This window comes from Xylocopa sonorina, chromosome 3 (genome assembly GCF_050948175.1).
Source record: "Xylocopa sonorina isolate GNS202 chromosome 3, iyXylSono1_principal, whole genome shotgun sequence".
NCBI lineage: Eukaryota > Metazoa > Arthropoda > Insecta > Hymenoptera > Apidae > Xylocopa > Xylocopa sonorina.
This window is the reverse complement of record NC_135195.1, coordinates 3,972,474-3,992,359: the sequence shown is the minus strand read 5'-3', so window position 1 is coordinate 3,992,359 and position 19,886 is coordinate 3,972,474. Positions and strand designations below refer to the sequence as shown.

General features: G+C 40.8%; 2 protein-coding genes across 2 annotated transcripts in view; one reads left to right on the top strand and one right to left on the bottom strand.

Annotated features, from left to right (window-relative positions):
* Nucleotides 1-19,886, top strand: part of LOC143422531 (leucine-rich repeat, immunoglobulin-like domain and transmembrane domain-containing protein 2) — a 238,939-nt gene that overhangs the window by 130,363 nt on the left and 88,690 nt on the right. The window lies entirely within an intron of this gene.
* The window catches only part of Iav (transient receptor potential cation channel subfamily V iav), a 54,237-nt gene continuing 50,695 nt past the window's right edge, over nucleotides 16,345-19,886 (bottom strand). Inside the window, exon 13 of the mRNA XM_076893231.1 lies at nucleotides 16,345-16,612. Within this exon, the coding sequence (XP_076749346.1) occupies nucleotides 16,435-16,612 (178 nt within the window). The 3' untranslated portion in view covers nucleotides 16,345-16,434. The remainder of the gene's footprint in view (nucleotides 16,613-19,886) is intronic.

Genomic DNA, 19,886 nt, shown 5'->3' with positions numbered 1-19,886 from the left:
ATATATATGTTTTTTGATTTTACAGCTGCCAGCAAAATTCTCTTTTTCCCCTTTGATGCTCGCTCCGCTTACCCTTTGTACAAATTGCTTTGTTCGCGTAAAATGTACGATACCCTTGTCAGATGGATGAGAAAACACTGTTTAAGTAGTTTTCAAACTCGATCGACCACGTTCATTATATTTGCATCGTAATGATAACTTTAAAATGTACTGTCTCTTCTTAAAGGACTTTTGTAGGAAGAAATGTAGCGGATAACGATCGTGGACTTAAAAAGAAACGCGAATCGAATGAAATTTCGATCTTTAATATGGAGAATATGCTTTAAAAAAGTACGTTTGCTGTAATTTGAAAAGAAAATCGTTGCAAAGAAGTATCGCGGCACTTTTAAAAAGTACAAGAGGGGCTCTCCTTTCTTCAGGACCTCCATTCTCCTGGTCTTTCCTCTCCTTTCAAAACACTTCTCCCACCAATTGTTCCCTTTGCACTTAATCACGTCTATTTATTCGCAGACGCGAACATTTACTTAATTATAACGGCAATCTGCCTTCCTTTCGCTCGCGTAACATCAATCTTTGCGTACATCGTAGAAACGACATCGGGTGAAACATTGGGGTCGCGAAAATATTAATTTTACGGGAAACTGGGTCGCGAAAACAACATTATACAGGAACAATATTATGTAGGAATTCTCAAATTTGTTAACCAACGAAAATATCCTCGTCGCGCTGCGACAAATCGTGGGCGATGGATCTTTATAGAACATTTGAACTCGTACCCTAAATAGAACGACGCGGATATAGTTTAATTCGATCGAGTCTTGCGCTTCATTTAAACGCGACTTCCACCGAAATACAAGCTGTCGTTGAAATACAAGCGGGAAATGAAATTTTATAGCTCGATTTAATTGGCGCGTTTCACGGCGCAATTGAATTTTGTAAAATGATATCGATACGCGAGTGTATTTCGGGAGAGTACTTCCGGACGCGGAACTAGATGTTAATTAATCATTTTAGAGATGACCGTAACACTATCAAAGCACAGCGATCGATATCACAGGGACTGCAAACAACAGAGTGTTTCGAAGTAGCCATCTTGTCCAGTGAAATTGTCGAATTTCCATAACATTACATTTACTATTATTTCGAGTCGGATCAAACCAATCGTTCTACAGCCGTTGCATTTATTCACGAAAATGTCTAATATTAAATGCAATAAAAATAACAATGATCGATGTAAATAACTCGAACAGTCGATGATCGTTCCTCGAATTTCATGACAGGCACAATGGAGAACGCGAGTCCACTAATCTATTTCGTCGAATGGTAATCGAAATAAATTGGATTATTGAGCAGGTGCCCCGCCGTTGTAATATCGCGGAACTCGAAAAATAATTGAACCGGTGATCACACGGGGGCGAAAAAAGCTACGCGAATAGCCGGATTAAAGGGAAATTACCGATAACAACAGAGAGAGCGATCGAGCTAATGGCATTTAATCGAAAGGTTTCTTCTCACCTGCCTCTTCTATTAGCGTTGATCGAGCGTGCAAGGTGGGGGCGAAAAAAAGTTGTCCGCGCATCGGTCACGCAATCCATTTCCCCGACTCTAAATATCTGGTCCTCCTGTTCCTTCTATATCGTCGATCATTTATTAAATTTTCAAAGCGCCGTATCGTTTTCGCGCTCAAAACAGCCGATCAACCAGGAATTTCATTTGTGAAGAAGCGTCGACGAGGTTCGCCAATCGCGCGTCCGAACTGGGACCAATTAACGGCCAAGTTGGTCCCATCGAGCTTATTTCGAGGCATTCTTAAACCGCTCGAGACACTTTTCGCCTTCGTTTTCCGTCCACGTTTATTGTCGCTGAAAATGTTTCTTTCTGTTCGATACAGAATAACACATCGTCGACGCGAAATGCCACGTGTATTATTTCGCGTACGCGTTTACTTTCTCGAATGCATTTCTTTTCATAAATACTCGCGAACGGTACAAACTTGTAGGCTTTTTATACAGCTCGTAATCATCGCAACATTCGTAAGGGAAATATATATTTACGATATAGAGGTAACGTTCTCGCGTAACTTTGATATGAATTCCGAATTCGAGCATTTTTAACAGCAACAACGAATTTAATTGCACACGTCGTGGTACGTGATATCCAGCAGATCCGTACACAATGGGAAACATTCGCGTAACCGACCGGACATGTGCAGCGCAAAGTCGAAAGTTCGCGTCGAATAGTACGGACGTGTAACGTAATTTCTGTATCAGATATAAATCACGTTAACTGGAGCGGGATATCGAGGCGTTGCTCTTTAAATCGAGCAACCACCACGGTAAATAATCGAATTGAAATTGTTTCTAAACTGCACAAGAAAAAGTGACGAGGTATGCTTTCCGTGAGAAGATTCGACTCGATTTTATCGAGTACATCGTTCAGTGTAAAACCGGTTCGATTGAATGTGCGATTGGTACTTATCCTTTCTCCATTTTTCTTTTTTCTTTTTTAATAAACTGAAACGAGATATATTCGTTTCGTAATTTCGAACGGTATTGAATTCGAAAAAAACATTTTCGCCGATTGACTTTTAAATGAAAAAGTTACATCACTGCACGGTGTTTTATAAAAGCCCCGTCTAAATACTGAGCACCACTCCGCGCGCGTGTAATACATATTCTTATGAATATATTCATGGATTCGAAATATGTACATTTTATTGAAACGTAACGTATGCACGTTAGGCATCGAATGGAACTAGAAGCGCTGCCGTTAGGGCAGACACACACGGAATTCGAGGGAAGTAAAGTTCAGCGAACGATGCGAAAATAGAGGGTTAACACGATTGGTACAAATGCCGCTAACGAGCGGCATCGTCATCCGAAATTTCATAGCCGACAGATACGTATGTATATACCGTATACGTATCCAGCGTTACCCAGCGCCCAATAGTCATTGTTAATGCGGTGTACACCCTTTGCCGCGAGTGTATTTTCGATATATCGCGTACCACGGCATCGTTATTTTCGCGCTTCATAAATTGAGCCCCGAATCGAAATTCCGAGCCAACATCGAGAGACTCCTTCCCGCGTTTTATCCGTACGTGGATATGCGATAACCCGTTGTTGGTGAGGGGTTTCGCATTTTTTTAATTAACACGCCAAACCTCCGTTCGGTCCTCGTTCGCCATCGATTAGTGGCAGAACCGTGCCACATAGGATCGAGGCGAATTTCCTTCGGAATTTTACCATTTTTTTTTGACTAATACAGAGCAACGTTGCTGCTCTTTCACGTAGTTAATCTGACTTTTATGCAGATTAGCTGGGGACAGAATTGAAAAGAATTTTTCTCGCTGGGATGAAAAATTTGTTTAATTTAATACAACGATTGTTTAATCTTGCACTGTGATAAGCGGGCGGAGTTGAAGAGGATTCTTTCTGAGATTAGACATTCTTTCATTAGAATACACGAACGTGTTGTGTTAGTAGAAACAAACATGCGCGCGAGCGCGCTTGTTTTTTCAAATTATTGATACCAGTCATTTGCGACAGTGTGCTTTGCAATGGTTGAAATTTGGCTCGAGAAATCGCTGACTGCAAAGTATTTTTTCCTGCGAGCACGTTCGTTTACATTAACGCGTCATGAATTATTAAAGATCCGCAAAAGTTGTCGGATTATTTCCAGTTTTATTATGCGAGACAACGATATTGTTCCTAAGTGTTCCCACGGAACTTTATCAATGGAACTGTTCTGAACTGAGGTCCAAACATGTCTCACAAATAAATTGTTAACTATAAGACTTCCTCGAGCACTCGCGACAAAGCTGATAAAAGTAGTTTTCAAATTTGCCGTGTAATTATTTGCACATCGACGAAGACCAGTTTCGAAGTTAATATTAACCTTTGCCATTTTTCGCGAAGAACAAACATAGACGGTACCACAATCTGATCATTACTTTCACTTTCACCCTGTGCATTTTTCCACCCCCGTGTTATTTCCTTGTCACATTACCTCAGTATAAACTGTACTAATTATAATGATCATCAGTTCTTACTTTCAACACCAAACTGCAATTATTTCTTTTCACAAACGCTCGTGAATCTCAAATTAAAAACAGTTACCATTGCAGAGAGTAATTGTAATTCATAAAACCAACATCGATACGCGAGAATTCTTTACTTTTCACAATGTTCCATCGGCAAAAGACACGCAGGGTCATCGCGTGTCCCACACAGCCTCCTGTCCGACACCCCAAGTTAAAGTTCATCTCAACAGTCCACATTTTCGCCTATAAAATCTACAAATTGAACCAACCACGATGGCGCAAGCCCATGGCGTGGAAACGCGCGGCAAGAATGGACGCATTGTACGCGCGATACAACCACCGACAACAACCAACCCGCGTCGCCGCCCCCGAATTTCCTGTTGCGTAAATTCGCGCGGATCCACGATGGATCTTCCTGGTCCAGACTCATCGAGCTTTGGCCACGTTTCGCGTTTATTATAAACGTCGCCTGTCGCGTCGTTCTCGCTGGGTATTTAATAAAAGTTCTCGATGAAACGCACGGGTTGAAGGGGTGCGACCGCGTTTCCGGAAACGAATGGGCCTACTGTTGAATGCCGCGTCGAAAACGAGTATTATTACATCATTAGATAAATTTTAGTGATACTATCGGTGGATTTTAATTGGGGGGGAATGGATAGTGGCAAGGGGTTGGTATGGAAAGAGTTGCGGTCGGAGCCCTCGTTATTAAGTTCTTCGCGGTCGGTAAATTAATCCTCAAACACCGTGGAAGACTGTAATCCTCGAGGAGAGCCAGTTGAGGTCGTACATGGATTACGTTGATGCGGATGCGTTAATTAAGAATTTCTGTTCTTAATCGTTCGATGCGATAGAGAGGGGTGGGTGTACGTATTCGTATCCGCTGACATAGAGGAATTGTACGGTGGATGCAATTTGTGTCTGGATTCGTAATATCGGTTGTTTGGCGGGTAAATTATTGTTTATAGATAGATTCGAAGGGTTGAACAGTTTACCTGTACGCATTTCATAAATTACGAATTTAATGGAAATTCGATAGCAGGTAAACAATGGATGATTAATGATCGATGATCTTAGTCAGCAGTTGCTGAGTCACCGTGTCGGTTAATTAAATGGACAAAATAATTGTACCCGTGCAGATTAATATGTACGGTCCTGATTGAAAAATTTATCGGCGTGACTAGCGAGCATCATTGGCGTTGTGTTGATTGGGATACTATCATAATATGTATTTAGAACAGCCAAGCTTGAGTACTTAATTCCACTTCTATCTCGAGTTCTACTAATTTACGATAAATTAATTAGGCCACTTATTACCGTGTAATTAACTTCTCGTCGATTATTTACATAAACGAGACAAAATTAATCCAGACGGAATTTAACTAAAATTAATTCAGATTTGTGTACTCTTTAAATTTACACGTACAACGCAGCAATGGCATTTCGCGAGTTCCACGATTCGATTAATTTCTGGTGACGAATACCTTGAATTACATTTCTCTTCGATAATGCAATGGCACCAGCGACAGTATATTTTCATATATTCGTTTACCACGTATTACGAATTATATCTTCTTTTCTATTATTATTACCATTATTATTAATAGATATTTTCGTGGTGTATTATATAAGGAATATTCAAAAGGAAAATTTACAGTTCCACTGGTCAATTTAAAAACCTAAATACACCTAAAAAATTAAACAAAAAGAAACTAATTTTGTTAATAACCCTCCTTAGAAAAATGACACGAGCACCCACATATACAATTTTGCATGGTGTCCCAAAATACAATCATGCATTTACAATTACAAATACCCTCGTAAGCGCAATTTTCGATCAGTTTACAATCACAAATGGAAGAAACCAATAGGGATGGCTGTAGGTTAACAAAAAAAAAAAAGGAAAAAACCCCATTCCTTTTTTCGTAACGCGGAAAGGTTAACGCGAAGTTACACGGTGGCTGGCTGGTAATTAAAAACCGAGAACCTCGCCGCGGCCACGGCCGCGAGTAGTGAATTATTAAATCACCCCGATACGTACCGGAAATTGGCACATGGTGTGATTGGCGCAAATGCGGCAGTAAGGATTGACGTGGCGCCGCGCCGGCGGTATTGTCCCCGATGGCGTGCAATCACAGCAGCCCGTTAAGAACAATAAGAACCAGAACGAGATACGACTTGTCATCCCCGTGTCGGTTCGCCGTCTCTGCCTTCCCTGGCGGCCGAAAATGCGCGGCGACGTTTTATCTTTCCGCGTTTCGCTGCTGTCCGGGTAATCTCGCCGCCACCTTCACCCCGCGGGCGGTGTTGTTCCGAATCGATTCTCGAATGAAACAGTGACAAGCACCCCGGGGCGGCGAACGGCCGGATAATATTTTCACCGGCCGGAAATGGCCGCCAGTCGGTTAAAAGACCGGGAGACGCTCGAGGAACCGAGAGCCATCCGGGGATAATGAACTTTCGAACGGGCTCCTTAATAGGAAACCGGTGCTCGAGCTCTTGGGATTGCGAGGGATCGAGAGATCGCGGCCGGCTCCCACCGTCGACGATTAACTGTTTACGTTTAATTGCGTCACGTTTAACGGTGATAGAATTCCTGTGGCTTTTCCCTTTACTTGGGGGTTTTATTTATCCTCTTCTTGGCGCGCCGTGATCGCGAACGGCTCGCGTTGGGTTTCGAGGGTAAGTTTGGAAGTGGAGGAATATCGCGAGGGTTGTTACAGGTACGCGCGAAAGTGTTGGGATAATAAAGATGGCGTATCGCATGGTTTTGTATATATGGTACCCCATGAGCGTCATATGATGTTCTTTAAATTTATAATTGCAATGGAAATAGAAATTGTCGAATAAAAAATAGTAAGTGAGCTCAAGATGTGTTAATTGTAATTTGTGTTGGGGTATACAGATTGTAGTAACAGAGACGAATTACGTTGTTCGTGTAGTCGGTTTTGTAATTTATTAGAGAGTATGTGTGATGAATAATTAAGCAAATACTAGACGACCATTGGTAGATGTAGTCTCGATCGAGTAGTAAAATGATTTTATCTTGCACTGCAGTGCGATTCCCTTTTAGACAGCTCTAAAGGAGGAGAAATGTAAATTATCGATCGCTTTGATCCAGTTTGCGGCGAGTTTCTTAATGTTTAATCGCAGACAATTCTCGCCAGTACTTAATATTGCACAATATCATATTATATGTACATACATGCAGATACCGAAAACAGATTGTTACATTTTTAATAAAGATTTGAGAATTAGGGATAAAAAAGTTAGTACTCGAATGCTATTCTTACGACTCAACGTGAAATTGAATTAAAACAAAAGTTAGCTATGCTGCATCAACCGTGACTGATTAAGAAATTGATGATCCAAGTTAGGGGGTAAAAACTATTGCTTCCGTTGCTTTCGTTTATTTAAAGTATCGAACTTGTTATTCCACGATCGAGAAATTGCAAAATATTAACGCACGATTGTAAAAAATACGCTAAGGTGGTAAAAAATTAATTTAATTAAGAGAAAGCACACGTTGTGTTCTTTCGCCTTTCAACAACTCGTCCGGTTCCCACAAGTTACTCAGAAATATAATCTAAACAGCAATTATTTCGAGCGACGTTGAAACGTTAGCCGGAATAGGTTCAGTCTGCTAAAATACGCACGTTTCACGTGAAATGTATAAGGGTGCATGTATATTCGAGCGGTCAGGCTGTCCAGAATCAACCGTGATAGCGAAAACACGCGGAAACCGACCTGCTTTCAGGCGAATTAAATAAAACTGGCTGACAATTTATAATTGCCATTATTCCGCGGCTTTTTTAACTACTGATATTCTAATTAGGTGTCGCGAGCTGCTGTTCAACGCGTCGCTGGATAAATTTATAATTGGTAGCCGTGAATTTTTCAGGGCGAATCCGAAGATCGAACTTCCGGTGTGCCGGTATTCCTACGGCGTCGTGAAAAAGTTGCTGAAACTTGCGGGGTTCGATTTTTGAAATTTTTATCTGGATCGCTCCAGCTCTAAATCGACCAATTCTCGCGATACTAACAAACTTTTCATGGCGAAAATGGCGAATCCATTTTGTAAAACCAACGTCGGCGCGCCCACACGCGAGATTAGAGTTCAAAGTAAAATTTTCATTACGCTTCTTACGTGCACAGTAGCGTCTGATCTAAACTTTTTCTTTTTAAGTTAAACTTGCTTTTAATTTATACATAATTTGTATAGAACTATTTCATGGAATCACTTGATTTTAAAAATCGTATCTTAAAATGAAGAAACTGCTACTAAACACGTTTATTTCATTAGTCAAATATTAAATATATCGTTATCATTTATACTTGTTTCATTTGAAAGATTATTAACCAACTTCTATTTGAATCGTACAAATCAATAAAATTTCGAAAAATCGTAGACACCTCCTTTTTCAATCGATATTCCAGATAACCCAAAACCATGCAAAATTCCCAGTATCCGAATTATAAAAGAAAATAGATTGCAAAAACACAAGCACAATATTTTCTGGAGCAATTTTAAATAGAGACTTGGGCAGTGCACCCCTGGAAAGAAACCAGTGGTGTTATATCACCTCCGTGGCTCGTGGACCGTGGAACACCGTCAGGCAATTAAACCGGGTATTTATTTAATATTATTAATACCATAGCTGTGTGATTTAGAACGAGGACCGTCCCCCAGAACTCCCGTCGGTCATCAAAGGGGTTGCGAACCTGGGTCGAAACTTAACAACCCCGAATGGAACCCGAGCGAAATCTAGCCCGCGCCAATATTATGTTTCCTTTAGCCCTCCTTAACTTAATTGCCACCCTCCACTCTCCAGGATCAGCTCGAGAAAAATGTTTCCGCGTAACTTGGTTAAAAAAGTTGGGCGCGAACGTTCGCGAAGCCCGCCAGCGACAGTGAGAAAGGGAGTTCTCCACACCCTCGACCACCACTGGGGTATTTGCGAACATTTACGCAGCCAATTATCCAACGGGTGATTTTTTATTTCGAACGGAAGTTTGGCGCGCGCACCCCCCTCGTTCGTATCGTTCCCCAGGCGTGGCTGCCGCTATAACGCGTAAACGGCGCGGGGGCGCAACTCCACTGGCAACTTGGACGATTCTCGCATGTTCAGCACGTGTTTTCATTTCGTTATCCTGTCGACTGCTTCCCATGTCATTACTGTTTCAATACGCGCGGGAGACGCCGGAAAGTTTCCCGGGCCAACGAGCCGTCGCGTATCGCTTTCCTCCACCTCGCGTTCCGTTCGCGGTCTCGTCTGTATGGTAACAATATTGGGTGGCGCGAGAAATGTTTCGCGTTCTCTTTTCCCGGTTCCTATTCACGTGTTAACCCTTTTGTAATCGGAACTCCGTTCGTCCGCGACACAGAAAACATCGTAGGCTGATAAAAGTTGCGCGTGGTATTATCAACCCCTTTGAGATTCCTTTGGGCGATGCAAGGGTGTCTTCGCAAAAAATTGTCGATCTGGAAAAAGGAAGAATTCCTTGTAGCGTTAAATCTGATACCAATTTTTCGTCTACATTTGGTTAAGCTTTTGCGTTCGAATGGCGACTTTCACTCGTCACGATGTTTCGCGAGAGGCGAGACTCTCTGTTTATGCTGAATTTCGTTATCTCCAGTTGATAGAAGCGAAGTATTGCTGTTTATGTCTTTGGTTGGAAAGTGACATTGTGGCGTAAATTGGGGATTAAGATAAAGTTCGTCTACGACCGTGGCCCTGACATTGAATACGTGTCTAGTTTTAGTATGGTTTCGACGGTCGTAGCAAGCACACGTATCGCGAAATTTTGCACCATTCCTTTGCAAGTTTTAAGGCAAGTTTGATTTTCAATTGGTCAGAAACTTATCTATCCATGATGAAATTTGTGGTGAAGCAAGTGTAAACAGTGATGACGTATCAGCTGTGAGAAATAGAAAAATTGGAATAATAAACAGTGGATACGGAAGTAGTAGCGATGACCTACGAGATTCTGGCAATTCAGAATGTTTTGCAAGTGTTTATATATAACTTCAGAACATGAACTCCGATAATTACGTTTTTCGAAATGCAAACACAGATAATATATTAAAATATAATACTTTCATGTGTTAATTTGTATATAAATTCATGTATGTGCGAAATCGTCTCGAGTTGCAACGCTACCCGACCGAAAAAGTCATCGAACGCAAGGGGTTAACTCTTTCGATATGGCTGGCACAACGATATTTCGTTAAATTAACCCTTTGTACTCCTTTATTAAGTGTGATATCGGTAAGTAAAAAAGAAACAAATACAAGTTCCATAAATATAAATTACAACAAAGTTTGAGAGCTGTATCTAATATAATTAGTGAACAAAATGGTGTACAAATGAAGCAATCTTTAGAAGTAAATTTTTAAATAGAAAATTGTTGGTACCAAAATTGAAAAATAATTCGCACCGTGAAAAGGGTTAATTATAATATTCCTGACGACACAACAAGAATTCATTTGCTACCAATTTTGCTACACATTTTTCGCTTGCACACGATACGGTTATTAGTATCTCCATTGTTATTAATCGATTTCTGTAGCGTCGAGAACGAAACGATCGAATAAAAACGCAGGATAAAAGAAGGGGAATGTTTGATACAGCTAAAATTGAAGGAAAGAGACAGAAAAGAAAGAGACACGTATCAGCAGGGGAGAGAAAATGGTGGGTGTCAGTGATGAGATCGAGCAGAGCGAATTCTCAGTAGAAATGTGCTACGTGTGGTCAGACAGCGGATACGTAGCAAGTGTATTAACTAACAGCACGCTTGCAGTTGTTGTATAACAAAGATGCTTTATATCTTGGAAAAATCATCGCCACGTTGCGATCTATATCAGTTTATCTCTGTTTGGGGATATCACATAAAGTATCGCTCAGCTTCGACAACTTTGTTGCCTCGCCAAAGGATCAGCCGTAAGAAAACATTTACTTTCTCGTGACCTATTCGAAATATTATTTTATTGCGCTGGGAGTAACCACGGGACCTATACGTGGAGAATCATTAGGCGTGGTGTCGTAAACCTGGGAATCGAGTGTCTCGTGCTAACCATAAACCGAAGAATCGTAGACCAGAAGGGGCTCGTTGTCGCCAGCGTTCGATTCACTGCTAGGCGATACCATAAACCAGCCAATGCATTTTTAAAGAAAACATGTCTCCATCGCTGGAATGCTCCATCGTACCACTTGTTTGACACGGTGTTTCGCCAATTACCGGTCGTGTCGTGCCTCTTTCTGAATTGCTTACCAAGCAGACGAGCGATCTGATTAAGAATTCAATTGTAATTCGCCATAGATGAAAAGTCTCCGCGATGTTTCACTCTATGCATTTTATATTATATATAGGAGAGCAAGGAGTCAACGGTTCTTATTAATAACTGAATAAAATCGAATTCTTTACGTATAGAAACATGACTGGGTACCCGCAAGCCGCAAGTCACCTGGTGTTGTATACAGAGGATAAAACGCGATAGGCTTTATTAAAGTTTGAGGAGAATCGCGTGCGGTCGGATCGTGGGGTGACAGGGTGACGATGTAACTTAGTTGAAAGCACTCGAAAGTGGGAATTAGAGTCTTTTCGTGTCGTTGCGATACGTGCCTCATTATACGAAAATGTTTCCTAGTTTGTAGGAAGTATTACACTGTCTCTGATTAAGGGTACAAAAGTTACGGAAAAAGTTAATCGTGCTCGATGTACTTTCAATTATTTTCGAGCAGATATATCATAACAAAAATAGTCACGTGTAATATTAATACCTAGAGATTGTTGACGATCGTAAATCGAAATGATTAAACGTTCGTCCGATAGACCATCGACCCTTGTCAATTTTACGAAAGCTATTCGAGGAGAGCACACTTCTAACGTTCGTCAATACTAAAAATATAAATTATTACCATCTTTTTATATTTTAATAAAAATATAGTGATAATTCTTTTGAGTTATCCTAATTTATTTGAATGAGATAAAGGAAATACGTTTAGTTATCCAGGATTAAAAGAAGACTCGTCGACAAATTTCCAATATTGGTATTATACATTATAGAAGCAAAAAAAAAGGACTCTATCTCAATTTTCCTCGGACATTATATTTTTTACGGGAATAATCCCAGCCGGCGCAGTGATTCCCGCGACAAGTTTACTCGCTCGGCTCTAAACAGAGCGTTTTCGAGTAACAAAATAACCGGACGAAAGTATTCGCGGCTGTGCGATGCGATCCCCGAACAACGCGGTATTTATTCCCATATTGCAATAATTCCTGGCGTTGCAGCGGGCCAGTGTTCAGCGGGACGATGAAATAACGAGAACGAGAGTGTACGCGCGATGCGTGAACCGGCAGAGGAGCCCAATTAAGCCGGAGGAAGGTTGTCACGTGGCGAGCGCGAAGAATGGCTTGGAACTAATTTATTTCTTTCGTCTGCGCTCGCGTGCAAATCGTTCCTGGGCTATGAAACGAAACGACGCGCGGGATGCCGCCCCGTTTGTTTTACACACGCGCGGCATTAAATCCGCAATAATTCCGCGGGTCGCGTTGGGACGCGCCGCAGCTGGGCGTCGCCCTCTCCAGACGCGCGAAAAATCGCCCGATAATACGGTTTCTCGGTGAAATTGCACCCGACGAGAGGGCGATACACAATGCCGCATCGAGTGGCTCGCGATTCTTTCTGCGTCCTCTTTCAACACGTTCGATCGACGGACTTTCTTTAACGTGTCCACGCGCAGCTGCGTTAATCGTGTGTACACCCTGTGCGCGTGCAACGTTAGGGATGCACCCTGGGGTTGATCTTAAAGGGAATTAAAGGGGAGGATTTATCGGTGTCTCGCATCGTTCGAAGTTGGTTCGCATCGGTACACTTTATTTGGTGGTTATGAAATGGTGTTGATAAATGTACAGAGTTTTAATCAGGTTCTTCGTTTCAGTTTGCGAGGATGTATAATCAGTATGCTATCGAGAATTTTGTAGAATGACTGAGCAAAGTATTTTCGTTTTTCAATCAGCTGGTATTTTAATCAGATTCTGCTGTTTATTTCAACAGTATTAAATTTACATAGTTATGTAAAAGTGGTGTTAAAGTAGGAACATTAGAATAATAAACGAATAAAGCTACGTAATAGTATGATCAAGTCGTTGAAGTTAAATTGATAGAATGCTACTGATAAGAAATCATGGGATATGAATTTAGTCGATAAAAGTACAATAGAAAAATGTAATGGAAATAATGTTACAAACAAATGCTGAGTGGTTAATAATTCTTATTATTTTAATAGGAATCGTAAATTCAACTCTTTCAGATATTCATAAGCTGTGCGATACATTCGTATCCTGCACGTATATTTTTAGTTTCATTGAAACGCAAGCTCTTAAATATCTCAATTTACACACAAATAGATTTAGGTCAAGTTTCAAGATAAACGACTCATTTAATCGAAGAATCTCGGAACCTTTTGCCTATTCCTCCGAACACTATCGCCGCCATTTTGCTTCCTCTCATTTCCCGTACGATGACCAACCACGCACGACAGGTCTTCGAACGAATCGTTCTGATTCGTTCACTATCGATACGACTTATTCTAGGATCCGATTTATTCAACGTGAAACAAAATTGAACGGTTCGAAATTAATTAGAGGGATGGAAGTTTCTAATTAAAATTAGCATACGACCGTTTAAACGTATCTCCGAGTCGGAGAATCAAAGATCTCGGGAGAATTCCGAAAGTTCGCTGCAACGCTCATCTTATCAGCCCTCGGTTGCATTGTAACATTGTTCCCCTGCAAGTTTCCACGTCGCGGTGCGGCACGTTCGAATGAATGCAGAGAATGGAAGGTCAAACGTGCACCAAAATTCTTCGGACGCCCGAAATTTTCGAACGTACGTTTGCCTTCGAGATTTTCTGGATTAACATAGCGATCCTGTATTTACCGCCTGGTGATAATTAAACAGGAATTTGACAGCGGAATTCGGGTTTCATCGGGATCGTATCGATCATTTTCAGCCACCTCTGTCGCGATTACCACAATGATCATTGATTCGAAGTTCGAGGATGAAATACAGGAGAATCGTTTTATCGCAATTTTATCAACTTTTAGTATTACGTTCCTTGAAACTAATTTTATTTGTCACAATTCTTTTGCTTTAGTAATAACGAGAAGCGTTTGAGCGAGAAATTGTACAATTTTCTGTGCAACATCGAAATTCTCTCCGGTCGAAAATCTTTTTATGCATTCTTTTCATTATTACGAAGAATAGATCAAGTTTCGGTCGTTAGACGAAGACGTCCGTGGAAATTTGCATGAAAGTTTCAAAGTCTGCGGGAAAAAAATTTGCTACGTAACTTTCTGCGATACATTTTTCATTCGCATAAGTTACAGCGTTTTTCCCGGCTGGGAAAATTTGATTAACTATTTTAATGCAAGCAAAAGTAAGTGTTTACATTGTTATCGCTACGTAATAGTTTCACTTTAATTATCAAAGTTAGTAACAAGCTTGCGCATTTTTATATAATTTCCTAGCGGATTACTCAATTAAAATTTAATTACATTTTTTCATTAAATGTTCATCCTCTTCTTGTAATATCCACGCCAATTGCTACAAAATTCAACGTTTATATCGTTTTGGCACTAGTAATTAAACATTGAAGATTCGCTTACATTTCAAATCGTTCGTTACGATAATATTTCCAAGTATAACAAATATGTTGCAAGAGCTCTCTGAAAAAAAAAGAAAGAAGAAACGCCCATTTACTTTCCATTAATAAATTCTGTGCTTCAAATGGTCTCTTTAAACGAGAACCACTCATTTAATTTATTGTAAAATATTCCTACAAAAATTTCTAATTTAGTATTTATTCTTACAATTATATTCTCCAAATGGCGCTTTAAATATTAATACCTTAAATTCTAAAATTAAGTATACATATTTCTTATTCACGTGAACAATAAATATGTAACATTCGAGTCTATGCAGAAGAATTAATTATCACTTATACATTCTTTTGTATGTTCAGTACCAATTAATATTAATACATTGGAATAATTAATAAGAAAAGATCAAGCAACGAAGAAAAGTGTGTTCCGTTCTCACGCTCTTAATGAACATTAATATCTAAGAATCAAACGACGATTTCTACTATAAGATCTTTCTTCGGTACCAAAGTGACAATATGACAAAAAATGACAAACAAATGCCTTAAAACGCTAACTTTGTCAAATAAATTTGATCGTATTGTTACTCATCCTATATTGCACACAATGCACACTTCGTGGGTCCATTTTTAACACGTACAAATTGTCCGCAAACGTAGACACACGCGCAGTCTAGTTACAACAAGAGGCCCTTGACCCTGCCAATGGCACACCCAGGTACGTAATCCAGTTAAGGTCATATTAAGGTATGCAGTGGCTACTAATGAGTAACACAGCCACTCCAAACAAGTTCAGACCCACTACAGGATAGGTCTTACCCTGTCAAAGGATTAAGCTGAACGCACAAAGCCTCGCTCGAATTAGCAAAGTTGCGAGTCCGTGGTTTTCGAGTGGTGGCCGTCGAAAATGGCGTCGATTCTTGCTCGTTCGTCGCAGTTATCATTCCGCTCGTCACACGCGACACGTGCTCGTCCGAGCCCCCGACAAGACACGATCGAACGAACCTTTATCTCGCTGGAGACCTGAAATGATATTTCGAACCAAGTGAAAGAACAGATGCACATTGGTCAAGTGGTTTCGAGGTACTTAAATCGAATCAATTTCTCTGAACCGCGAACATAAATCGAGACTCGAAAAGCCATTGGCAGAATCAAGGAGGAACTCACGAAAATAAAACTTGTCTGCCATTTGTGTCGCGTGTTATCGATACACTGAAATTCCAGTAAACTTTTCAACGCCCGCAATTACCCACCTCGCAAACATAAAAAAGCAGAGGCCTCGTTTAGCGTCACCCGTTAACCACCAAAAAGAAACCCAACCAGTGCCCTCTTTTTTCCCCCCAAAAACGAAACGAAAGCAATTTTTCAAACCCCGAAAACTCGCTCGAAACCTACGCTCAATCAAACACACATACACCCCCACCCCACCCATTAATCCTCGCTCTGATTCGGGACAAAAAACACCTACACAGGCTACGCGTGTATCTTCTTCCGTGGCTCGAAGTTACCGTCCCTCGAAGAACAGGCTGCGACCTCAAATCTCGTTGCACGGCGGAAGTTTCGATCCGGCTCGAGCTTCCCAGGACGCGTTCGCCAGGCTGCAGGGACGGGGGACGCCGTTTGGGTGGTCCCCACGAAGCCGTAGCTGGCGTTCGACAAAAACAAGCTGCCATTCTGTCGGTCCAGGACGAGCAACGGGTGGTACACGGCGCATAATATCGTAAAGTTCCGTTAAGGACTGTCCGGCGCGTTCTCCTCCCAAGCCAATATCGTGTTCATGTCCTTAATGCCGCGTGTGCTCCATGGCTCGAGCGGATCCGTGGGCGACGTCGCCGGCGAAATCGCTTTATTCCGCTCAATCGATTCCCTTCTCCTTGGCCCAGCCTCCTCCGTTTCCTTTGGCGATACCCTGTTCATGCATCGCGCGGAACAGAAACCATTAAACGGGTTCACCTCGCGGACATCGACGCTCCGAGCGTCGCTTTCAGTCGAGGGTGGCTGCCCAGGGATGGGGTTTCAGGGAGTTGCCGGAAGACGACGATAAGAACGGGCTTTCCTTATCAATTTTCTTATTCTTTTCGGCTCTGGTTTCGCCAGTTTCCGTTGTTTATCGTCGCAACGAAATCGGTGAACGGAGACTGCTTTATGGGGCACCTAATTTAGGGGTGGACGTGCAGTGTCTCCGTTTGTCGCGTTAGGTAATAATTGTGAGCGATGGCAGAGTGGTGGACTAGTGAGTTTGAGTGTTCTGAATTTGCGTGCGGATTTTGAATGTCGAATTTTGTTAAGTATCTTTTATGAAGGGTGGCTGACTGTAGGGTATTATGGGGCATCTAATTTAGGAGTGGACGTGCAGTGTCTCCGTTTGTCGCGTTAGGTAATAATTGTGAGCGATGGCAGAGTGGTGGACCAGTGAGTTTGAGTGTTCTGAATTTGCGTGCGGATTTTGAATGTCGAATTTTGTTAAGTATCTTTTATGAAGGGTGGTTGACTGTAGGGTATTATGGGGCATATAATTTAGGGGTGGACGTGCAGTGTCTCCGTTTGTCGCGTTAAGTAATAATTGTGAGCGATGGCAGTGGTGGACTAGTGAGTTTGAGTGTTCTGAATTTGCGTGCAGATTTTGAGTGTCGAACTTTTTTAAGTATCGAAGAGTGGTCGACTGTAGGGTAGAAAATGGGCGCGTCTTCGTGGAAGCGGAGATGAGACGGAAATAAAGAAATGTTAAGGTTAAGAAAGCTGAGGAAATTTTTTTCACGCAACGATGAGTACTTGCAAGACAATGGGATCGAGATTAAGAATTTTATTATGCGTTAGGATGGCATCAATTTTAACTAGGAACGTGTTGGGTACAGTAAGAAGCTTTAAATGATACTTTTCTCGCTTTGGCTTTGAAAATCAGTCATTACAACTTCTTTTTGTCTGCTATAAAAAAGGAAGACGTCTCTGACAACGAAATAATCGTAATAGTTCCCCTCGAAATCGTGTAAATTGAGGTTTAAACGGTTCTTGTATCGTTTAGTTTCCGTACTTCGGCTGGGAGGCGACGTACAACCAGTTCGTTAGAACAGAACTCGAGACAAGCTTCTCCCTAGTCGTCTGTTACGACACATGTAATTGCGATTTCCTCCCAAGAGGATTACGCGAGACGTTTCGCGTTTGTTCTCGGAGGAGAGGAACACGACGAATGTCTAATTCGTCATAAATAATCAGCAGCAGCGTCGACGGTCGTTTCGATTCCTTCTTTCGCGAGGCACGCGGCGCTCGCGTGATTTCCAATACCGTTTATCGAACGACTGCATTACATCCGCGTAATCCAATTTCATTGTCCCGTGACATTCGTTTGAAGCGCAATTATTAATGAGTGATTAATAATTTGTTATCGCGTCCAGTCCCATGGAATAACGCAATTACCAGCATTACGGTGCTCCGGCGGAAAATACGAAACGCGCGTACATTAATTTGCATTACTTGTTTCGAGTGTTATTCATCGAATTTCTAAAGGCCCTCCCGTCGATATGTTTGATCTCCGTTTCGAAAAATCGCGCGACAAATCGACGATGAATCCAACGGGCTGCTTTATGCCAATTCCAATTCAGTTGAAAATCGAATACTTATTTATTTTCATTTTATGTCAACCGTGAGTGACTTTAACGAGTCCAAGAGTAATTAGCTGTTATTTATATCATAATTTAAAATAACTGAATGTTCAGACTGTACCACCGGAAACACGTGACCCTCGTCGAATCGAACAGACAAGAGACAGTAAATTTATTTCGCGCTCCAATTTATTTATTTTGCGCTTTGAATTTTCTCTTCATCTTCGAGGGTCAAGAGAGACATTTAAACGGGTGCGACGTTAACGATCAGAGGTAGAAAAGTGAAAGGTTTGAATTTTTAACCAGCGTTCTCAGACGACACTCAGCTTCCGCAATTGTATCGTAGTCAGTTTTTGTTTCGTTATATCTCACTGCCAAGCATATCGCAATGAGCTGTCTCCTTCAGAAGATCGACGAGAGATTACCAAAAATTTAATTACACGAAACGTTGCGTCAAAGTGGTTTCGACTGGTTACAAAAGACGAGAGCAATGATCGAACAAATTACATTTATAATTGTACACCGTGAGCCAAAATACAATACACCTGCTTGTTTCGCGTACATTTAATGAACACTTGAAATTGCCTTTTTTTTTCTATCCCCACCCAGTGAACGTTCCTTTGTCGCGAGGAATCGACCTTGTTTCGACTCTACCAGGAATTGCGACTTCCACAGTGCACAATTTTTTCATTGTTCGACTTCCAAGTAATCGCGTTTTGAAACAAAGAGCGTACAGAGAACGAGTCACTCGAAACTACATATTAGAACGGTGATTAATCGTAAGAATGAAATCATTGTGCGCGGCACTCGAGTTGCACGGATCGCATTGCCACCTTCGCGAATGGCAATTCAAGACGTTCTGTTCAAGCATTAGGATCAATTTTAAGCGCACGACGCCTTTTGCTTGTCACGTACCGTATTTGTTTCAGGTTCTGAGCGAACGATAATTTTTGCTAATTTTCCAGCCAGGATGATTAATTGTATTTTACATGGTTGATCATCAGAGATGAACGATCGAAACGATGATAATAAATCGTGCGATATTCTAGCGTACGCCAGTAGAAAATGTGAATACGATAATCGTTGTTCAATATTATGGAGCATAATATGTTCTTTTATAGTTAAATCGGTGGATTTAACACATTTCCGTTACATTAAACAGCTTAATTAATTTTCCATTCAACGTATTGAGTCCCAATACAGGCAGGAATATTCATTACTGTAATAAAATTAAAATGATTGGGTACTTTAATGTCTAATAAATAATTAAGTAATTGAAAGTAAATTATATTACATGATAATTATATTATATGTAATATAATTTACTTAAAAAGAAAGACAGCAATGAAAGGCAAAAAAAAAAATTTCAAGATCATTGACTAGAAGCCTTAGTTCTTGAAAAAAAAAAATATACATATATTAATAAATCTGGTGTCTTAATAAATAAATATATATATATATATATTTATTAAGGAATGGAAAATTAATATATATATATATATATATATATATTAATTTTCCATTCCTTAATATTTATATATATATATAAGACACCAGATTACTTAAAACATATTACTGTAAACA